This window comes from Protopterus annectens, chromosome 5.part1 (genome assembly GCF_019279795.1).
Source record: "Protopterus annectens isolate FY-2018-M chromosome 5.part1, PAN1.0, whole genome shotgun sequence".
Classification (NCBI taxonomy): Eukaryota; Metazoa; Chordata; order Ceratodontiformes; family Protopteridae; genus Protopterus; species Protopterus annectens.
Genome location: NC_056736.1, coordinates 765,978,508 through 765,995,432, shown reverse-complemented (window position 1 = coordinate 765,995,432; position 16,925 = coordinate 765,978,508). Strand labels below are relative to the sequence as shown.

General features: G+C 38.2%; 1 protein-coding gene across 1 annotated transcript in view; it reads left to right on the top strand.

Annotated features, from left to right (window-relative positions):
• Positions 1–13,867: 13,867 nt before the first annotated feature.
• The window catches only part of ESM1 (endothelial cell specific molecule 1), a 130,937-nt gene continuing 127,879 nt past the window's right edge, over positions 13,868–16,925 (top strand). Inside the window, exon 1 of the mRNA XM_044073405.1 lies at positions 13,868–14,478. Within this exon, the coding sequence (XP_043929340.1) occupies positions 14,121–14,478 (358 nt within the window). The 5' untranslated portion in view covers positions 13,868–14,120. The remainder of the gene's footprint in view (positions 14,479–16,925) is intronic.

The window sequence follows — 16,925 nt, the reverse complement described above, 5'->3', positions numbered from 1 at the left end:
TGAATTATATCAAATAAATGGAAATTCACGAGCTATGAGTGAAGAAGAGATATGTCCACTCATAGAAGTACCAAATCCTCAGGCAGGACAAGAAGGGCAGGACCCAACTCTCCTAGTATACAGACCGTGGACACCGGAAGATATCCGGAAAGCCACAGAGGGAATTCCCCATCCAAAAGTTAATTTTAGAAAATTCTTAGAAGACTTACAAGGCATGAGATTAAGTTATCACTTAAACGGAGAGGAAGTAGAAAAAGTAGTCAGACAAATAGTTGGTCGAGATTGGCACATGATCAGTGGCAACTGGAATCCCTGTGACGCTGCACTTAAGCCCCTCCCACATAGCAGCGCAGAACTAGACAACAGATTGAAAGGTCTAACAGACCGAATCTCTGAAAAATGGAAGCCTATCGCAGACTGAACTTGCATTAATCAATGCATCCAACAAGAAGGTGAAACTGTTGATAGATATTATGCCAGATTGTTAGAATGTTTTAATAACCATTGTGGAATGCAGGTTCCTGAAGACCAGACACAAGATTCCCCATATGAGCAGCAGTTAAAAATGCATTTTTAAAAGGCAGTATTGCACCCATAAGCAGTTTTATTACAAAACATATGGTAGACCATCGTACAAGCAGACTACAATCACTGCTTGAATATGCTAGACATGCCGAAAGGCATTTTAATAACAAAAAGAAAAAGAAAGCCCAAGTATTTGCTGTAGAGGATGGAGAAGTTTATTTAGTACAGTCCAGAAAAAAGGGCAAAAAGAATGCCCAGGGAAACAATCTGATCAACAATCAGAGGACTTTGAAGGGAGAAAGAAGAGAGGTGAGTGCTTCAAATGCGGTAGAAAGGGACACCTGGCAAAGGATTGCAAGAAAAATAAGAAGGCAGCAATGGAGGATAAAAACAATGAGGGTGAGGACTGACTATATGAAAGTCAGGAATCACTAGATAGGAATAATAGAAAAGGGACAAATGAGAATGTGATAGAAGGAGCAGAGAATGTGATAGAAGAAATAGAGGAAGTACAGGAAGCTACCGATAGTAAAGAAAATGAAATATTAGACCTAGCCTTACTGAGCTTAGAGCTCTATTTGGCTGACACAAAACCAGAAGTTACACTCCTGGTAGAGGGGAGGGAAGTCAAATTTTTGTGCAATTCAGGGGCATCACGAACCCTGGTACACCCCTCCAAACTACCAGAAAATTCAGAATCACATGATTTTATACTAGTGAAAGCAGCTAATGGACAGCTGTATCGGGAGCCTCTCTCCCATAACATTACAATAGCAGATCCTGTTTCAGGATTGACCCAGAAAAGCAAAATTGTTGTTTCTGCAAAGTGCCCAGTGAACCTTTTGGGCAGAGATCTTATGCAACTATTTGGCATAGCAGTAGTTCCAACCATGCAGGGTATGGAAGCACAGCAACAAACTAATACTTTTGCAATGCAAACGGAAGGTGAAACATTTTATTGGTACAGCCAGGACTTGGTTACGACTGGCCCTGGAGCAATTACTGAAGAGTTAATGAATGTAGCTATCAGTAAGTTCCCCTCCCTTTGCATTGATATACAACACCTGTTGCACTGTACTCTGTATTATTGTAATACACCATGATCTGACAAAGAATATGAACATAAATTGTTTGAAAATCATGTAAACAGATTGGCACTGTGTAATCTGTACTGGGATATGAAAGGGAACAGTGTAGTTAGCTGTTCATTACCCCAGGAGTTCTTTGCACTTTATAAATCGAATCATTTACCACATGTTAGTTTAATTAAAGAGAAAGATTTGAAATGGGTAAACCTAGGAGAAAAAGTTACAAAATGGGAAAAGCAGACAGAATCAGAACTATCAGAACAGGGAGTACAAAGACACAAATTTAACTGGATAACACAAACACATCCAGCTGTACACTTGCAGTCCAGCGAGGACAGCTGAGAAACCCTCTTATTAGAAGAGGAAGAAAAAGCTTTATTAGACATACCAGAAACCCTCTGGTCAACAGGGAAATCAGACGTAGGACTTATTCGCACAGCAGGACCAGTTACTATCACGCCAAAGTCAGCATTTAGACCACAAAAAAGACAGTACCCCTTAAGAAAAGATGCAGAGGCAGGTATTAAACCTATCATAACAGCTTTACTTAAGGAGGGAATACTGGTGGAATCTCCTGATTCACCATGTAACACACCCTTATTCTCAGTTAAAAAAGCAAATGGAGAATGGTGTATGGTCTAAGATCTACAAGCTGTAAATGATCCAGTAATATCAAGAGCACCTACGGTGCCAGATCCACACACCTTGTTGAATGATTTAAAACCTCAACAGAAGTATTTTTCTGTGGTAGATATCAGCAATGTGTTCTTTTCAATACCAATACACCCTGACAGCCAGTATTGGTTTGCATTTACATTTCAGGGGAAGCGGTATACATATACGCAATTACCACAGGGATATTGTGAAAGCCCAACAATATTCTCACAAGAGATGGCAAGTAATTTAGCGGGATTTATCCCACCGAAAGGTAGTCAAGTTTTACTTTATGTTGATGATATCCTGCTGGCCGCCCCTACCCAGCAAGATTGTAAGGAAGATACTGTAGCATTACTGAAATTTTTAGCCACTGAAGGACACAAAGTAAGCAAAAATAAATTGCAGCTTTGGAGAAAACAAGTTAAACACCTTGGATATGTAATATCCAAAGATGGCAGAACATTAGACGAGGACAGAAAAATAGCGATCTTACAAGCACCAAAACCTACAACCAAGAAGGAAATGATGTCCTTCCTGGGTACAACTAATTTTTGTCGGAGCTGGATCCCAAACTATGCTTTGGAATCTGCACCATTAACCAACTTGATTTTTAAGAAGCCTATGGCAGCACAAGATTTAATACAATGGACACCAGAAGCAGAATTAGCTTTCTGTAAACTGAAACAATTGATAGCATCATCATTAGTTTTAGGATTACTGAACTATCATAAACATTTTTTCCAAACTGTAAATTAAAAGCAAGGTTATATGACATCAGTGTTGACTCAACAGCATGGGGACAAGCAACACCCCATTGCTTATTATTCCTCACAACTGGACCCAGTGGCGGTCTCTACCCCACTGTGTACAAGCAGTAGTTGCAGCTGCAATGGCAGTGCAGGCTTCAGCCTCAGTAGTGTCATTCCACCCTCTCACATTGAGAGTGCCTCATGCAGTTGCAATTATTTTACTGCAAGAAAAAGTAGCATATCTTTCCCCTGCTAGGCATCTTTCTTGTATGACTATATTGCTGAGCCAACCTCACATGACAACTGAACGATGTACGACTTTAAATCCGTCTACCTTGCTCCCAACTCCTGTGGATGGCACACCTCATAGCTGCCTACAGGTAATTGAGCAAAAGACACTGCCTAGAAAAGACCTCTCGGATGTTCCCTTGGATGATGCTGAGGTAACATATTACGTGGACGGCTCATGCAGAAAGAGTTCTACAGGACAGAACCTAACAGGTTATGCAGTAGTTTCTGATACTGAGATTGTAGAAGCAAAACCCTTACCACATAGCTTATCTGCACAAGCAGCAGAGTTGATTGCCTTTACACGGGCATGTACCTTAGCAAAGGGTAAAAGAGTAAACATTTTTACAGACAGCCAGTATGCCTTTCCTACTTTACATGTTTTTGCACAGCAGTGGAAAAATCGAGGAATGGTGACATCTACTGGCAAACCGATTAATCATGCACAGTTTATTTTAGATTTGTTAGAATCTATTCAGTTACCTCAGAAAGTAGCTATTTGTAAATGCATAGCTCACACTAAACAACAAGATAGGATTTCAAAAGGCAATGCGAGAGCTGACACAGCTGCAAAGCAAGCAGCCTCAGAAGCATTTCTTTTGAACGAGGAATTACAACCTTCTGAGATTTTGGACTTAGAAATGTTGAAAACAATGCAGACACTTACTACACGAGCTGAGAAACAAAAGTGGGAAAGACGAGGAGCAATTCTCAAGAAAGGGCTGAACACCTTCAAAGAGGGAAAACCGATATTACCATCTAATTTATTTAGATATGCAGCTTTGTTGAGCCATGGGCAATGCCATGTCTCAACAGGGGGGATGGTACAGTTAGTAAATCGGGTATTCACTACGTATGGATTTACAAACTACACTAAAAATTTTGCCTGTCATGCCACACTTGTAATAAACATCATGCACAAGGGGCGTTAAAGCCCAAGCAAGGGAGTTTCCCTACACCATCGTATCTGTTTCATACTATCTGTATGGATTTCATAGAATTGAGCAAATGTGAAAATAAAAAGTACTGCCTTGTCATTGTGGATATGTTCTCCAAATGGGTGGAGGCCTTTCCGACCAGTAAACCGGATGCAGCCACTGTTGCAAAGACCCTAGTTAAAGAAATCGTTCCTAGATTTGGCATACCGGAAAGGATCTACAGTGACAATGGTACACATTTCGTAACCCAAACTATACAACAATTGAGTCGGTATTTTGGGATTTCTTTAAAACATCACTGTGCATATCACCCTCAATCTGCAGGGTTAGTAGAGAGGCACAATGGAGTTTTAAAGAATAAGCTTAAGAAACTTATGATTGATACGCAAAAAAACTGGGTGTACTGTCTGCCCCTGGCACTGTTGAGCATGAGAACTGTTCCAAATGCAAAAGGATTGACATCTTTTGAAAAGATTTTTGGGAGAGCTTATTATATACCTCAGTGGAAACCTCTCATGCCTGCAGACCAGGAAGCAGATTGGACACTTGCAGAGTACATGAGGAGTATGCTAAATAACAAACATCTTTTACAGTTTAATTCTGTTTCAGATAAAGACCAAACCAAACCATCCAAAGAGGCAGTAGCCCCAGGCATGTGGATCTGGGTGAAGACGATCAAAACGAAGAATTGGACAACACCAAAGTGGGAAGGTTCGTATCAGGTACTGCTGAGCATGCCCACAGCAGTCAAGATTGCGGAACGTTCATCTTGGATTCATTTGACACACTGTAAATTAGTTAAAAACTTTGAACTTGATAAAAATCTTGCTAACACACAGCAGCAGTAGAATGACAAGACCCAGAGCAAACAGAAATGCTGAGCGACTTCAGCAGTGTTGCATAATCATTTTGATAACTGTATTAGTGACAATGTTATTTTTGCTGTGGCTCTTGCTGTGGCCTTTCTTTTCTTCAGCCACATCGGCTAGACTGAACAAACGTGATTCAACACTCATAGACTGGCATCCGAACTTTAACACTTACCAAGCAATCAAACATGTGTATGCTGAAACTTTTAATATTTCGAATTGTTGGATTTGCACAGCTATACCAACAACATACGGGGAATTATTAATGGCTGCTGTCCCCCTAGGAGTCAATGAGACCTGGGAAAACTTGATTTTTGAGACTACAAATGTTAAATCAAAAGATAAAATTGCATTGTTCTTACCTGTTACACAAAAGGAATTGTGTGTTTCTATAAAAACGATACCATTCAGGTGGGTTGGAGCAAATGCAATGTGACTGTTTCTTACAAATGTTATATTAAAGCCAATAATGCAGGAACAATTTGTGATGCAGATTATGATTCATACTTTGAGTCCTTGCATAAAACTGTTAGTGAAGTACAGCATAATCCTGTTCTTTTATAGCAACTGTCTATTATAGATAAGAAAATGTTTCATGCAGGAAAAGTGTATATCAATACTAAAGTAGAAAACTGTTATTATGTGTGTGGGAAAAAGGCATACAAATGGTTGCCTGAGAATTGGTCCGGCAGTTGTTTTTTGGGTTACCTGGTCCCGGCCATACGACACACTGCAGTTTTGCCTCATGGGAGAATTCAAAATGTCAGAGACGTCACAAAAAAACCTGAAAATCCAATCAAGAAACCTGAGAATCCGATGGGACAGATCGAAGCAGGCTGGAGAAACCATAACTCCGTGAAAGACAAGAATAAACTAACACACATGGACTTGAGTGACACCATTATATCCTGGGCTGGCATAGCCCCTGCATATGGCGCAGTTAAATCAATTTGGGAACTGAGAAAACTATCCAAACTTCTCAAGGTCATGAGCAATGCAACTTTTTCCGCTCTCGAATTAATGACTGATGAACTGAATGCAATGAGAACTGTGGTACTTCAAAACCGCATGGCTCTCGACTTCACCCTAGTGGCGAGAGGTGGTACATGTGCTTTAATCAAAGACGAGTGCTGTTCTTACATTCCTGACAACCAACACGAGATTAACGACCACTTGAAGGTGATTCAGCAAGTGTCAGACATGACCAGGCCAGGCCCGAACCCACTGACAGACTTTTTCCAGAAATTGTTTGGGAGGTGGGGTTCCATCCTAATGAACATACTGATTGCCATTTGTGTGGGATTACTCCTATTAGGAGCATGTATTTGATGTGGCATTCCCTGCATGAAATGATTAATCAAAGATTTTATAGACATATCGGTTTCTGAGACTTTGTATCAAAGTACTGAAATTGAAGGACTGTTGAAAAATGAAATACTTTCATAAGTTTAAACTGAATGACTCTCTTAGCTACAAATCCTCAAAGGAAGAGGTTAGGAGAAGAAGCAAACTGTTTATGCTTTTGAAAATAGAATAAAAAGTATTAACAGGAGGTAAATGTTAGAAAAATATGTATTAACATATATGTGTAGTGCTTATTATAAGCAGAAAAGGATTAACACGTTTTTATTCTATATGCAGCATTAGTTCTGTTTGAGACTGCAAACATGCTTTTCTGAAATTGTGCTTTCTGACACTGCAAGATGCACTCTGACCTAGTTTGCTAGCACAGCAAAATACATGTTTATGCCTTTTGGAAATGTACTGAGAAGCAGGTGATTATCTGCTTGGTCAGGAAATTAAATAAAGAATAATACTATTTTCTGTAGATCCATTCATTATGAACAATAAGCTCTGTTCGTGTTGATGAAAAAGTGCACAGTTGCAAGAAAGTTAGATACTAGAAACAACAGACTGCTTCAGAGATCTGTACTTGCATTGTGCTTGAATTATCCATAGTACCTAGACTTGTAACATCACATAGCAAGAAAGTTATAACTGACCAGTGGTCGTCAAGGCCATCCTGTTTACTGAAAAATCTTTTTTAAACTTTGTAGAGTCAGCTGAAAATGTGAGAAAACAACTGTAATAAAGCAACATTATGAACTGGTGATCTGCTACGTCAGTCGTAGTGGGCAATGTCTTGAAAGAAAGGTATATTAATTGTGACACTTCCTGATTTTAGTTAGACAAACTCTGTATCTGCATTTTTTGTCTCCTTGCGCAAGAATAAAGGAACCTGAACTGAACTTTATGCTGATTGGTCTTTGAAGTATTTTCCTTTAACAGTTTTTATCTATATAGATGTGTGCGTGTGCAGGTTTGTGTGTGTGTGTGTGTGTGTGTGTGTGTGTGTGTGTGTGTGTGTGTGTGTGTGTGTGTGTGTGTGTGTGTGTGTGTGTGTGCATGTATACTCTAAAAAAGCTGTGTTTGAAGAGAAGTATGAGTTGCCATTCTGTCACAGAGATAAAACAGATAGACACACTAAAATGTGCAGAGTCATAGGTTAAGTTACAAATACATGCTACCTGTGAGTCATTGCAGCATACATTTTGAAGTAAGATGATATGGGTTTGGAAAGGCAATAGTTCCACTGGTGATGGTGAGTATGTAAGTCAGGTAGAACAGGGATAAACAAATCAATCTTGTGAAAGAGCAGAAGAGCCAATGAAGTTGGTAGAACACTAGGAAAGTGAAGCTGCCAGGCAGCAGGTGGGTAGGAAGGCTGGTAGAAGTGTAGGCTACTAAACAAAGCAGGAAGAACATGAGACAGTCAGGTGAGACTTGTGAGGTAAAAGGTAACTAAGGCAGTAAAAGGCAATGGTGTAACAGTAAATGATTAAATAAAGTTGGTGACCAGGTATACGACTAGGTAAATCTATCAGAGTCATGGAACAGAAGGGAAGTAATGTTTGCTTTGCAGTAGATGATTTAGTTCGTCTCATAGCAGGTGAGTAAATATGTTATTTGGGGCAGCAGCAGAGAATCTGAAGCCAGGTGAGGAAGTGGTGTTACCTGAGTAATAATAAGCAAGTAAGTGAAGTACAAGACAAAGTACGTATACAGACACACACACACACACACACACACATAGTATAGACAACACACACACACACACAGACATAGTATAGACAAACACATACATACACAGACACACACATACCCACACACACACACACACACAGACATAGTATAGACAAACACACACACACACACACACAGACATAGTATAGACAAACACAGACACACACACACACACAGACATAGTATAGACAAACACATACACACACATACACACAGTATAGATAAACACAGACACACACAGACACACACACACGCACACACACACAGACATAGTATAGACAAACACATACACACACAGACACACACACACACACACACACACACACACACACACACACACACACACACACACACACACACATAGTATAGACAAACACGTACACACACAGACACACACACATACACACATACACACACACACATAGTATAGACAAATGCATACACACACACACACACACAGCCACACAGACACACACACATACAGACGCACACACACACACACACACACACACACACACACACACACACACACACACACACACACACACACACACACACACACACACACACACACACAGTATAGACAAACACAGAGTTCACAGATGACTGCAAACTAGGAGCCATAGTTGAGTCCCCAAATGATGTGGACATCCTACAGAAAGGCTTCACTGAGGCAGATGCCTGGTGTCAGAGGCATAGCCTGAAGCTCAATGCCAAAAAGTGCATTGTCATCCCCTTTGGTAAAAACTCTGTACCCATGAACTATCACATAAACGGCAGTCTACTTAATGCCCAATGTTTGATAAGAGACCTTGGGACCCAGGTGGACAGTAGTCTCTCCTTTGATAATCACATCACCACAGTAGTCAATAAATCCTTCTATGTGGCACACTTCATCACAAGAGGGTTCTCATCCAGGAAAAAAGAGGTCATTGTTCCCCTCTACTTGGCACTCATTAGACCCATTATAGAGTACAATGTCCCTTTTGGAATGTACCTCACAAGACATCTGCAGCAGCTGGAAAGGCCACAGAAGTACCTCACAAAGAGGATTACTGGTCTCAAACAAATGCCCTACACTGACTGCCTCAAAAAACTCCAGCTTTACTCCGTAGAATATCATCTATTCCGAGGTGATCTTTGCCTAACATATAAAGCTATTTTAAACCCAGAGCTGTTGGACATGCTACACCTAAAGAATCCAAATCCCTCCGAGCTGCATGCTCTAGGGACCTAAACCTTGTCGCCACAATAAACAGGACATGCCAGAGGGATAGATTTCTGTCCCAGAGACTTCCTATACTCTGGAACAAGCTACCCATCTATGTCAAGCAAAGTTCCTCATTAGCAATCCTCAAGAAAAATCTTGATGAGTAGATGGAAAATAGCAGATACACCCTGGGGATCACTTCTGTGGCTCTGCTCGACAGGGGCACAGGAAATTAACTTTCTTGGGTGGCATAGGCCAGGAAACCTTGTTGGCTATGCTTACATAGGCCCTTGGGCCGATAGCCAAGTACCTACCTATGAACCTATGAACCTATGAACATACGCACACATACACAAAGACACAGACACACACACACACACACACACACACACGAACACAGACATAGTATAGACAAACAAACACACACACACACACACACATAAATTAGGCTGGTGGAACAGTAGCCGAGTAGGAAACATTGGGGGAACATGAAGTATGCGAGAGTTTTGGAGAAAATAATTAAGTAATAATAATAATGGCGTACAGATGAGTTAAAAGTAAGTAAGGATACCTGAACAGCAAACAAAATGACTGATGTAGTAACAATGTATGTTTGAAAAGATACCACCTGCCGTGCGCAGGGTGTATTGTTTCATTTTTGGGGGGAGATAATTGATGACATCTCTTTTGAGGCCTGTAATTACAAAGGACACAGGTTAGAGGATAACAAAGTACAGTAAAGTACAGCTTGTGTCATTACAAAAAACTAAGTGACTGCAGTTCAGATACCTTGCTGAAGGTGTATACCTACGGATAGGGCAGAGGCAAAATGACACTGACATATTCGTCATTTTATAAACCAGACTAGAATGTCAGACTGTTCCTGAAAGGAGAACATATACTACCAGGATAAGATAGAATACACCACAGAAAGAGTGCTGAATAATATAGAAAAGTGTCTTCTTCGAACATACAGAGAAAATACTAGTGAAAGTGATGGGGCTACAAAAATGAAGGAATATTTTTGGAAATTCTACGTTACCGTTGCCAGTTTTTAATTCTGTATTTCTTAGATGCATACACACTAGCAAAGAACTAGCATGCTCTCACATGCATTTATTTAGTGTTTCAGTACATGATATGCAGGTTGATCCAAATAAACTTTTTTCAGCCATGATGTAGGTGAGAAGCAAAGATATTCAAAACCTGCAGTGAAGTACAAAAATAATAGACATGAAAATATAACAGATAATCACATTTACAGGTAAATAAAAATAATAGATATGAAAATATAACAGATAATCACATTTACAGGTAAACAAAAATAATAGACATGAAAATATAACAGATAATCACGTTTACAGGTAAACAAAAATAATAGACATGAAAATATAACAGATAATCGCATTTACAGGTAAATAAAAATAATAGATATGAAAATATAACAGATAATCACATTTACAGGTAAACAAAAATAATAGACATGAAAATATAACAGATAATCGCGTTTACAGGTAAACAAAAATAATAGACATGAAAATATAACAGATAATCATGTTTACAGGTAAACAAAAATAATATACATGAAAATATAACAGATAATCACATTTACAGGTAAAAAATATAATAGACAAGAAAATATAACAGATAATCACATTTACAGGTAAACAAAAATAATAGACGTAAATATAACAGATAATCACATTTACAGGTAAACAAAAATAATAGATATGAAAATATAACAGATAATCACATTTACAGGTAAACAAAAATAATAGACATGAAAATATAACAGAAAATCACATTTACAGGTCAAATAACAGACACGAAAATATAACAGATAATCACATTTACAGGTAAACAAAAAAAACCAGACACGAAAATATAACAGATAATCACATTTACAGGTAAACAAAAATAATAGACATGAAAATATAACAGATAATCACGTTTACAGGTAAACAAAAGTAACAGACATGACAATATAACAGATAATCACGTTTACAGGTAAAAAAAAATAATAGATGTGAAAATATAACAAATAATCACGTTTACAGGTAAACAAAAATAACAGACATGAAAATATAACAGATAATCACATTTACAGGTAAACAAAAATAATAGACATGAAAATATAACAGATAATCACATTTACAGGTAAACAAAAATAATAGACATGAAAATATAACAGATAATCGCGTTTACAGGTAAAAATAATAGACATGAAAATATAATAGATAATCACATTTACAGGTAAACAAAAATAATAGACATGAAAATATAACAGATAATCGCATTTACAGGTAAACAAAAGTAATAGACATGAAAATATAACAGATAATCACATTTACAGGTAAACAAATATAATAGACAAGAAAATATAACAGATAATCACATTTACAGGTAAACAAAAATAATAGACATGTAAATATAACAGATAATCACATTTACAGGTAAACAAAAATAATAGACATGAAAATATAACAGATAATCACATTTACAGGTAAAGTACATTAAAGGAGGTTAGTAACATTACCATCATCAGGGTCTGTGCCTATAGAAAGTAAAGTGGTGGCCAGTCACTGTTAGGATAGCCTCGCTTTTTGCACCTCTTATCTTTATACTTATGCATCAGGATTCCTGCCCTCCTTTGGCCAGTAATCCTATTTATTCAGGTCACATGATCAGAGATCACTGACTTGTATAAGATTGCGTTTTTGATTAGTCTTGCTTGTAAGACCCTTTTCTAAGATGCACCAGCTTCATGGAGCCATCAATTGAAGAAATTATCAGCGACTAGAGTTATGAAACTTTCCAGCACAAACTTGTCAGATACCTACCTAATGGCTGTAAGACTGCATAGCAACCATCTTATTGTACTGTCTGTTATTCTCTATGCCACTGTGTCATTATTTTGCTAATATGCCTTTTTGCATTTGAGTTATTTATCTAGTATGAAATCTGACCTTAAGTATTTTTCACAAAGAAAATAAAAAGCATTATCACTTCACCATGTAATCCAATATATTATGTTGCCACTTAGTCATTTTGCTAATATGTCCTTTAACTATTTTGTCATTAAGGTAATATATTAGCTTGCTTTTGTGTTACATTACAGTCTCCACATATCTCACTATTTATGTATTACAACTCCAGGATTGCACAACCTCAAAGAAGAAGAAATATGAAATATTCCTTCTGTACCCTGCAATGTCCAGCCTAAGAGTTTTAATACATGCATAGTGAGGGTGTGTGTGTGTGTGTGTGTGTGTGTGTGTGGGGGGGGGTGTAGTACTCCATATGGGAAAAGAGGTGCAGTGCTTTACCCCATCCAAAAATATATTGTTAGTTCTTCTTAGAGTTATGAGGTCTCTTGGCAAAAGTTGCCTTCTTGGGTAACAGTACTTTAAAAATTACCAGTCTAGCCAAGTGTCATTTGGGTCAGTTATTTTCATTCAGTTTATTCACGTCAAAAACCCTGTTAATATAAGGCAACTTAGTAGCATTAATGTCAGGTAATAGAGACGTTTGTATTGCTCAGAGGTATAAATCTGTGTCTATATACCTCTTTTATACAAATATTAATAGAAAAAAATCACTTGTTTTCATATACACTAATAGGCGCACACACACACACACACACACACACACACACACACACACACACACACACACACACACACACACACACACACACACACACACACCCCTCAGCTGTCCTTGATTTTGCAGAACATCCCTGATTGTGATTAATAGTTTTGCCCCATCCCTCATAAAATTTTTGATTTTCGGGTAAATTACTGAGGATTACAGTCACTTAATAATGCCAGGCATTAAAATTTTAGACTTTTTTTTGTTCATAACATCCATGTTGTTGCAAATCTGCTGCTCTATTACCTTTTTAAATGTTGAGTGGTATGTATGTACACACACTCACAAAGATCCATATTGACAGATATACATAAAGATGTACACATACAGAGGCATGCACAAGACATACACAAACACACACCTACGAATATACAAGTACAGCATACAAAAGGTTTCATGACCTGAACAAGGAAAGGCATGCAGAAAAAAATCTAGAAATACATATCAGAAAAGAGCAAGGTGGCAGCTGTGACTGTGGAATTAACAATGAACAACAAGTTATTTATTTTGCTGGCATTGAATTGTGGTAAACCGGATGAAAGCAGTGTTTTCTAGTTACTTCTGATGCCTGTCTTGTTTATAAACTTGAGAAAATCAAAGCTTTCTGCATAAAGGAAAACCATTTCCAGTGACGCTCAGTTTTAGGACAATCAGTTTAACAAGACGTAAAAGTCTTTTTTTCTCACCTTTTCCTAACTAGCCTTGAAATATTTGAGATTGACGTGAGAATCCTGTTCTTTAAGCAAAACAACTAAATATAACAAATTACCTCAGTGAGCCTCTCTGGTTTTTCAATTCCTGGATGGCAGGAAACTTGTATCTCAGATTTCATAAACTGCTACAGGACACAGGGCTGGCAAGACAGTTGTGATGCTGGACTAAGGAAGCTGTAGTTGGGGGGGGTCATGGGGGCCCTGAAGTTGTATAAAACTCATTCACAGAGGTGAAGCTGGAGTGTTATCTGTCTACTCCTTGCTGTTAGTGAAAAGGTGTTACACACGTGCTGTTCTTCCACATCTGGTACTGCTTCTGCTGCCGTCAATCTTTGTTAGTGTGTTTGTATGTGCGCACTCTGTGCAAACCTACCCACTCTAAAAAACATGCACACTGCCTTTATCATCTCCACCACTCCACTGCTGCTGATGTTGCTGCCTGACTTGATGGATGCTGCTACCTGGAGTAGGAAGTATGCTGTAGACTGCCCCAGTCGCTGTGACCCAGGTTCTTGTCCCAGTGTGCTCCACTGCAAAAGGACTGTGCAAGATGACTGTGGCTGTTGTAAAGTATGTGCTGCTGCTCGAGGGGAGACCTGCTACCGTACTGTTTCAGGCATGGATGGTGTGAAATGCGGCCCTGGCCTGCGCTGTCAGTTTTACAAAGAGGAGGATGACTTTGGTGATGAATATGGACTCTGTAAAGGTATTTTACTCTTTCTGCACTTTGTAGGTTCCTCTTTCAACCCTACTCTTTTACTAGCTCTTGCTATGGGGTACAGTGATGTATGCACTCTGTTTTATATCACTGAACTATTATCTGCAGGATGAAGTCCCTCCATGTTTGTGTGTTTATGTTGTACATATTTAAATGCTATTTTATTATTAGCAATGGCTTGCTTAATATGTGCCATGCTTTGACCACTGTAGTGCGATTTTTAGTTACCTCATGGCTTAAGGCACAGAAGTGCAGAAAAATATGAAGTTATCTCTCACAGGAAAAAAAAAAGAAGACTACAGGTATCTGAAATTGGAATCTTGGACTGGTCCACTTAGGTCCCAGAGCCCAGTTTCTAACTGATATGTTGTTGCACTGATAAAGAAAAGGGAACAAAAGAGATGTGCATAGGTTTCAAACTTAGTTTTTTGCTTTAGCAAAACATGAAAAGTACTCCTCATAATAGAAGGAGATAGTGAGGCTTATTATTTGTTTTAACAGACAGCACATGAGACAAAATCATGCTTCTGGTTCAGGACTTTACAGCAACAAGATTATCATGAAGGAGTTATAAAATTCAAACAACAAATCCTCTTAGATCTCTAGGGTGGTGCCATTACTTTAAATCGGTTTGCTGTAGCTTCCTTTCATCTACCGATAGAGTGTCAGGATGCAAAGAGCAGAGTCCTGATTGTGCCACCTGTGATGTTCTATTATAATGCGATGGACAGAATTTTGCTAAAGCCAAGAATTATATGAGGGTACCTTTCGCACATTACCCCTATACCAAGCACCGTGTTAGGGTGTCACTGTCAGAGCTTCACCAGTGAAAGGATGGCATTAGGATCCTGACAGCACAGCTGTGATAAAGAGAAGGATGGTGTTGTGTTACCATTCCTCCTAAGAGTGGGAAACAGATGCAGACCATATTGAGGTTGTCTTGTAAGGGTATGCATAAAGCAGCTAAAATCACTGAAGTATGTAGTAATGTTTTAATTTTTTTTCAGAATCCACTAACAGTGATAGGATACAAGTGCGTGCTAATAGTACCAGCAAGTGAAACCTGAGTAGTGAACTGGCTTATTGAAGTCACACAGGCTATGAGTGCAGCTTGTGGAAGTCAAACACATCTCCACAAGATCATTCATTAAAATCATCCATCCTAAGCAAAGTGACTGCAATTTCTGAGGCCATCTAATCTGCATTGTGTTATCTATTTGTCTGCAAACCAGGTAAATGGGCTGATCTTTCCTGGATGCTTTTTTCCCCAAAGTTTTAGGGTAGTTAGCTAAGTAACATGTTTTGTAATGTGGGAGGAAAATAAGTAGCATGGGGGCAATTATGCAGATTAAGGAAAAGCCTGCAAACTCGTGTAGCAATGAGAACAGGAAAGGCAAACAGCAAGGATTCTGATGGCTGACAGAGAAACGTAGAGAATGAAGATGTAAGCATTTCAAAACAGAGGAAGCTACAAAGAATTTTAAACACAATGTCTGCTACTGACCCATATAAATAGGAGCAGACTTGGAAAGAATTCAGGTAGAATATTAGCTTATGAGATTCTTGTAACAGATAACAGGTCAGCCATATGGCAGCCTGTTGAAAAAGATGTTAGATGCAAAACTCGTCATGGTGATTTAATGTTGTAATACGGACTAAAGCACTTTCTGGCTTCTGCAGTGGTAACAGTATGACAGTACTTAATGGTACACTTAAAAAAACTCGACTAAACAATGACATTTTATACATTCAATCAATGACTGCATGTATTTTCAGAATTAATATTAGCAACCTGAGTAGCATCCTGTGACATAATTTAACGCTTTATCTGTTTACAAATGTTCCTTGCTATCTACTTATGTCATGTAATGATCTGTTGAGATAATCATTGAATGTTACTGTGTTGCGATCTATGTAAAGATGTAACTTTTGTGTCACTTGCCATTGCGGTCTGGGTCATGCCTGAAAAGGGTCCTCAGACTAGGCTGCTTACTTGGCTAACAAATATAAAATAAATGGATAATTTTCTATGGGATGGAGAGAGTACTCTAGCTAACTAATTCACCCCAAATTATTTTTTTTTCAACTAACAGCACATACAGAATTCCATCTTAATTCAGACCCTTCCAACAAGTCACGCAGTAGAAGATATTCAATTTATAATGTACTTGTGACCAAACCTACATTTACATCTCTATCTGTATTTATAATTATATATCTATCTGAATCATTATATGTTTCATTAGCTATAATTGCACCTATAAATAGATATATGTGTATGTATGTTTTTGCAAATTATAGTGATAGCTATATGTATAGCAAATATGTGTATGTGGATATCTATATGTATATCTTTATCTGTTTCATAACTATATCTACATATATCTCTAGACCTATATCTATGTATATATTTATACATATCTATAAATATATTT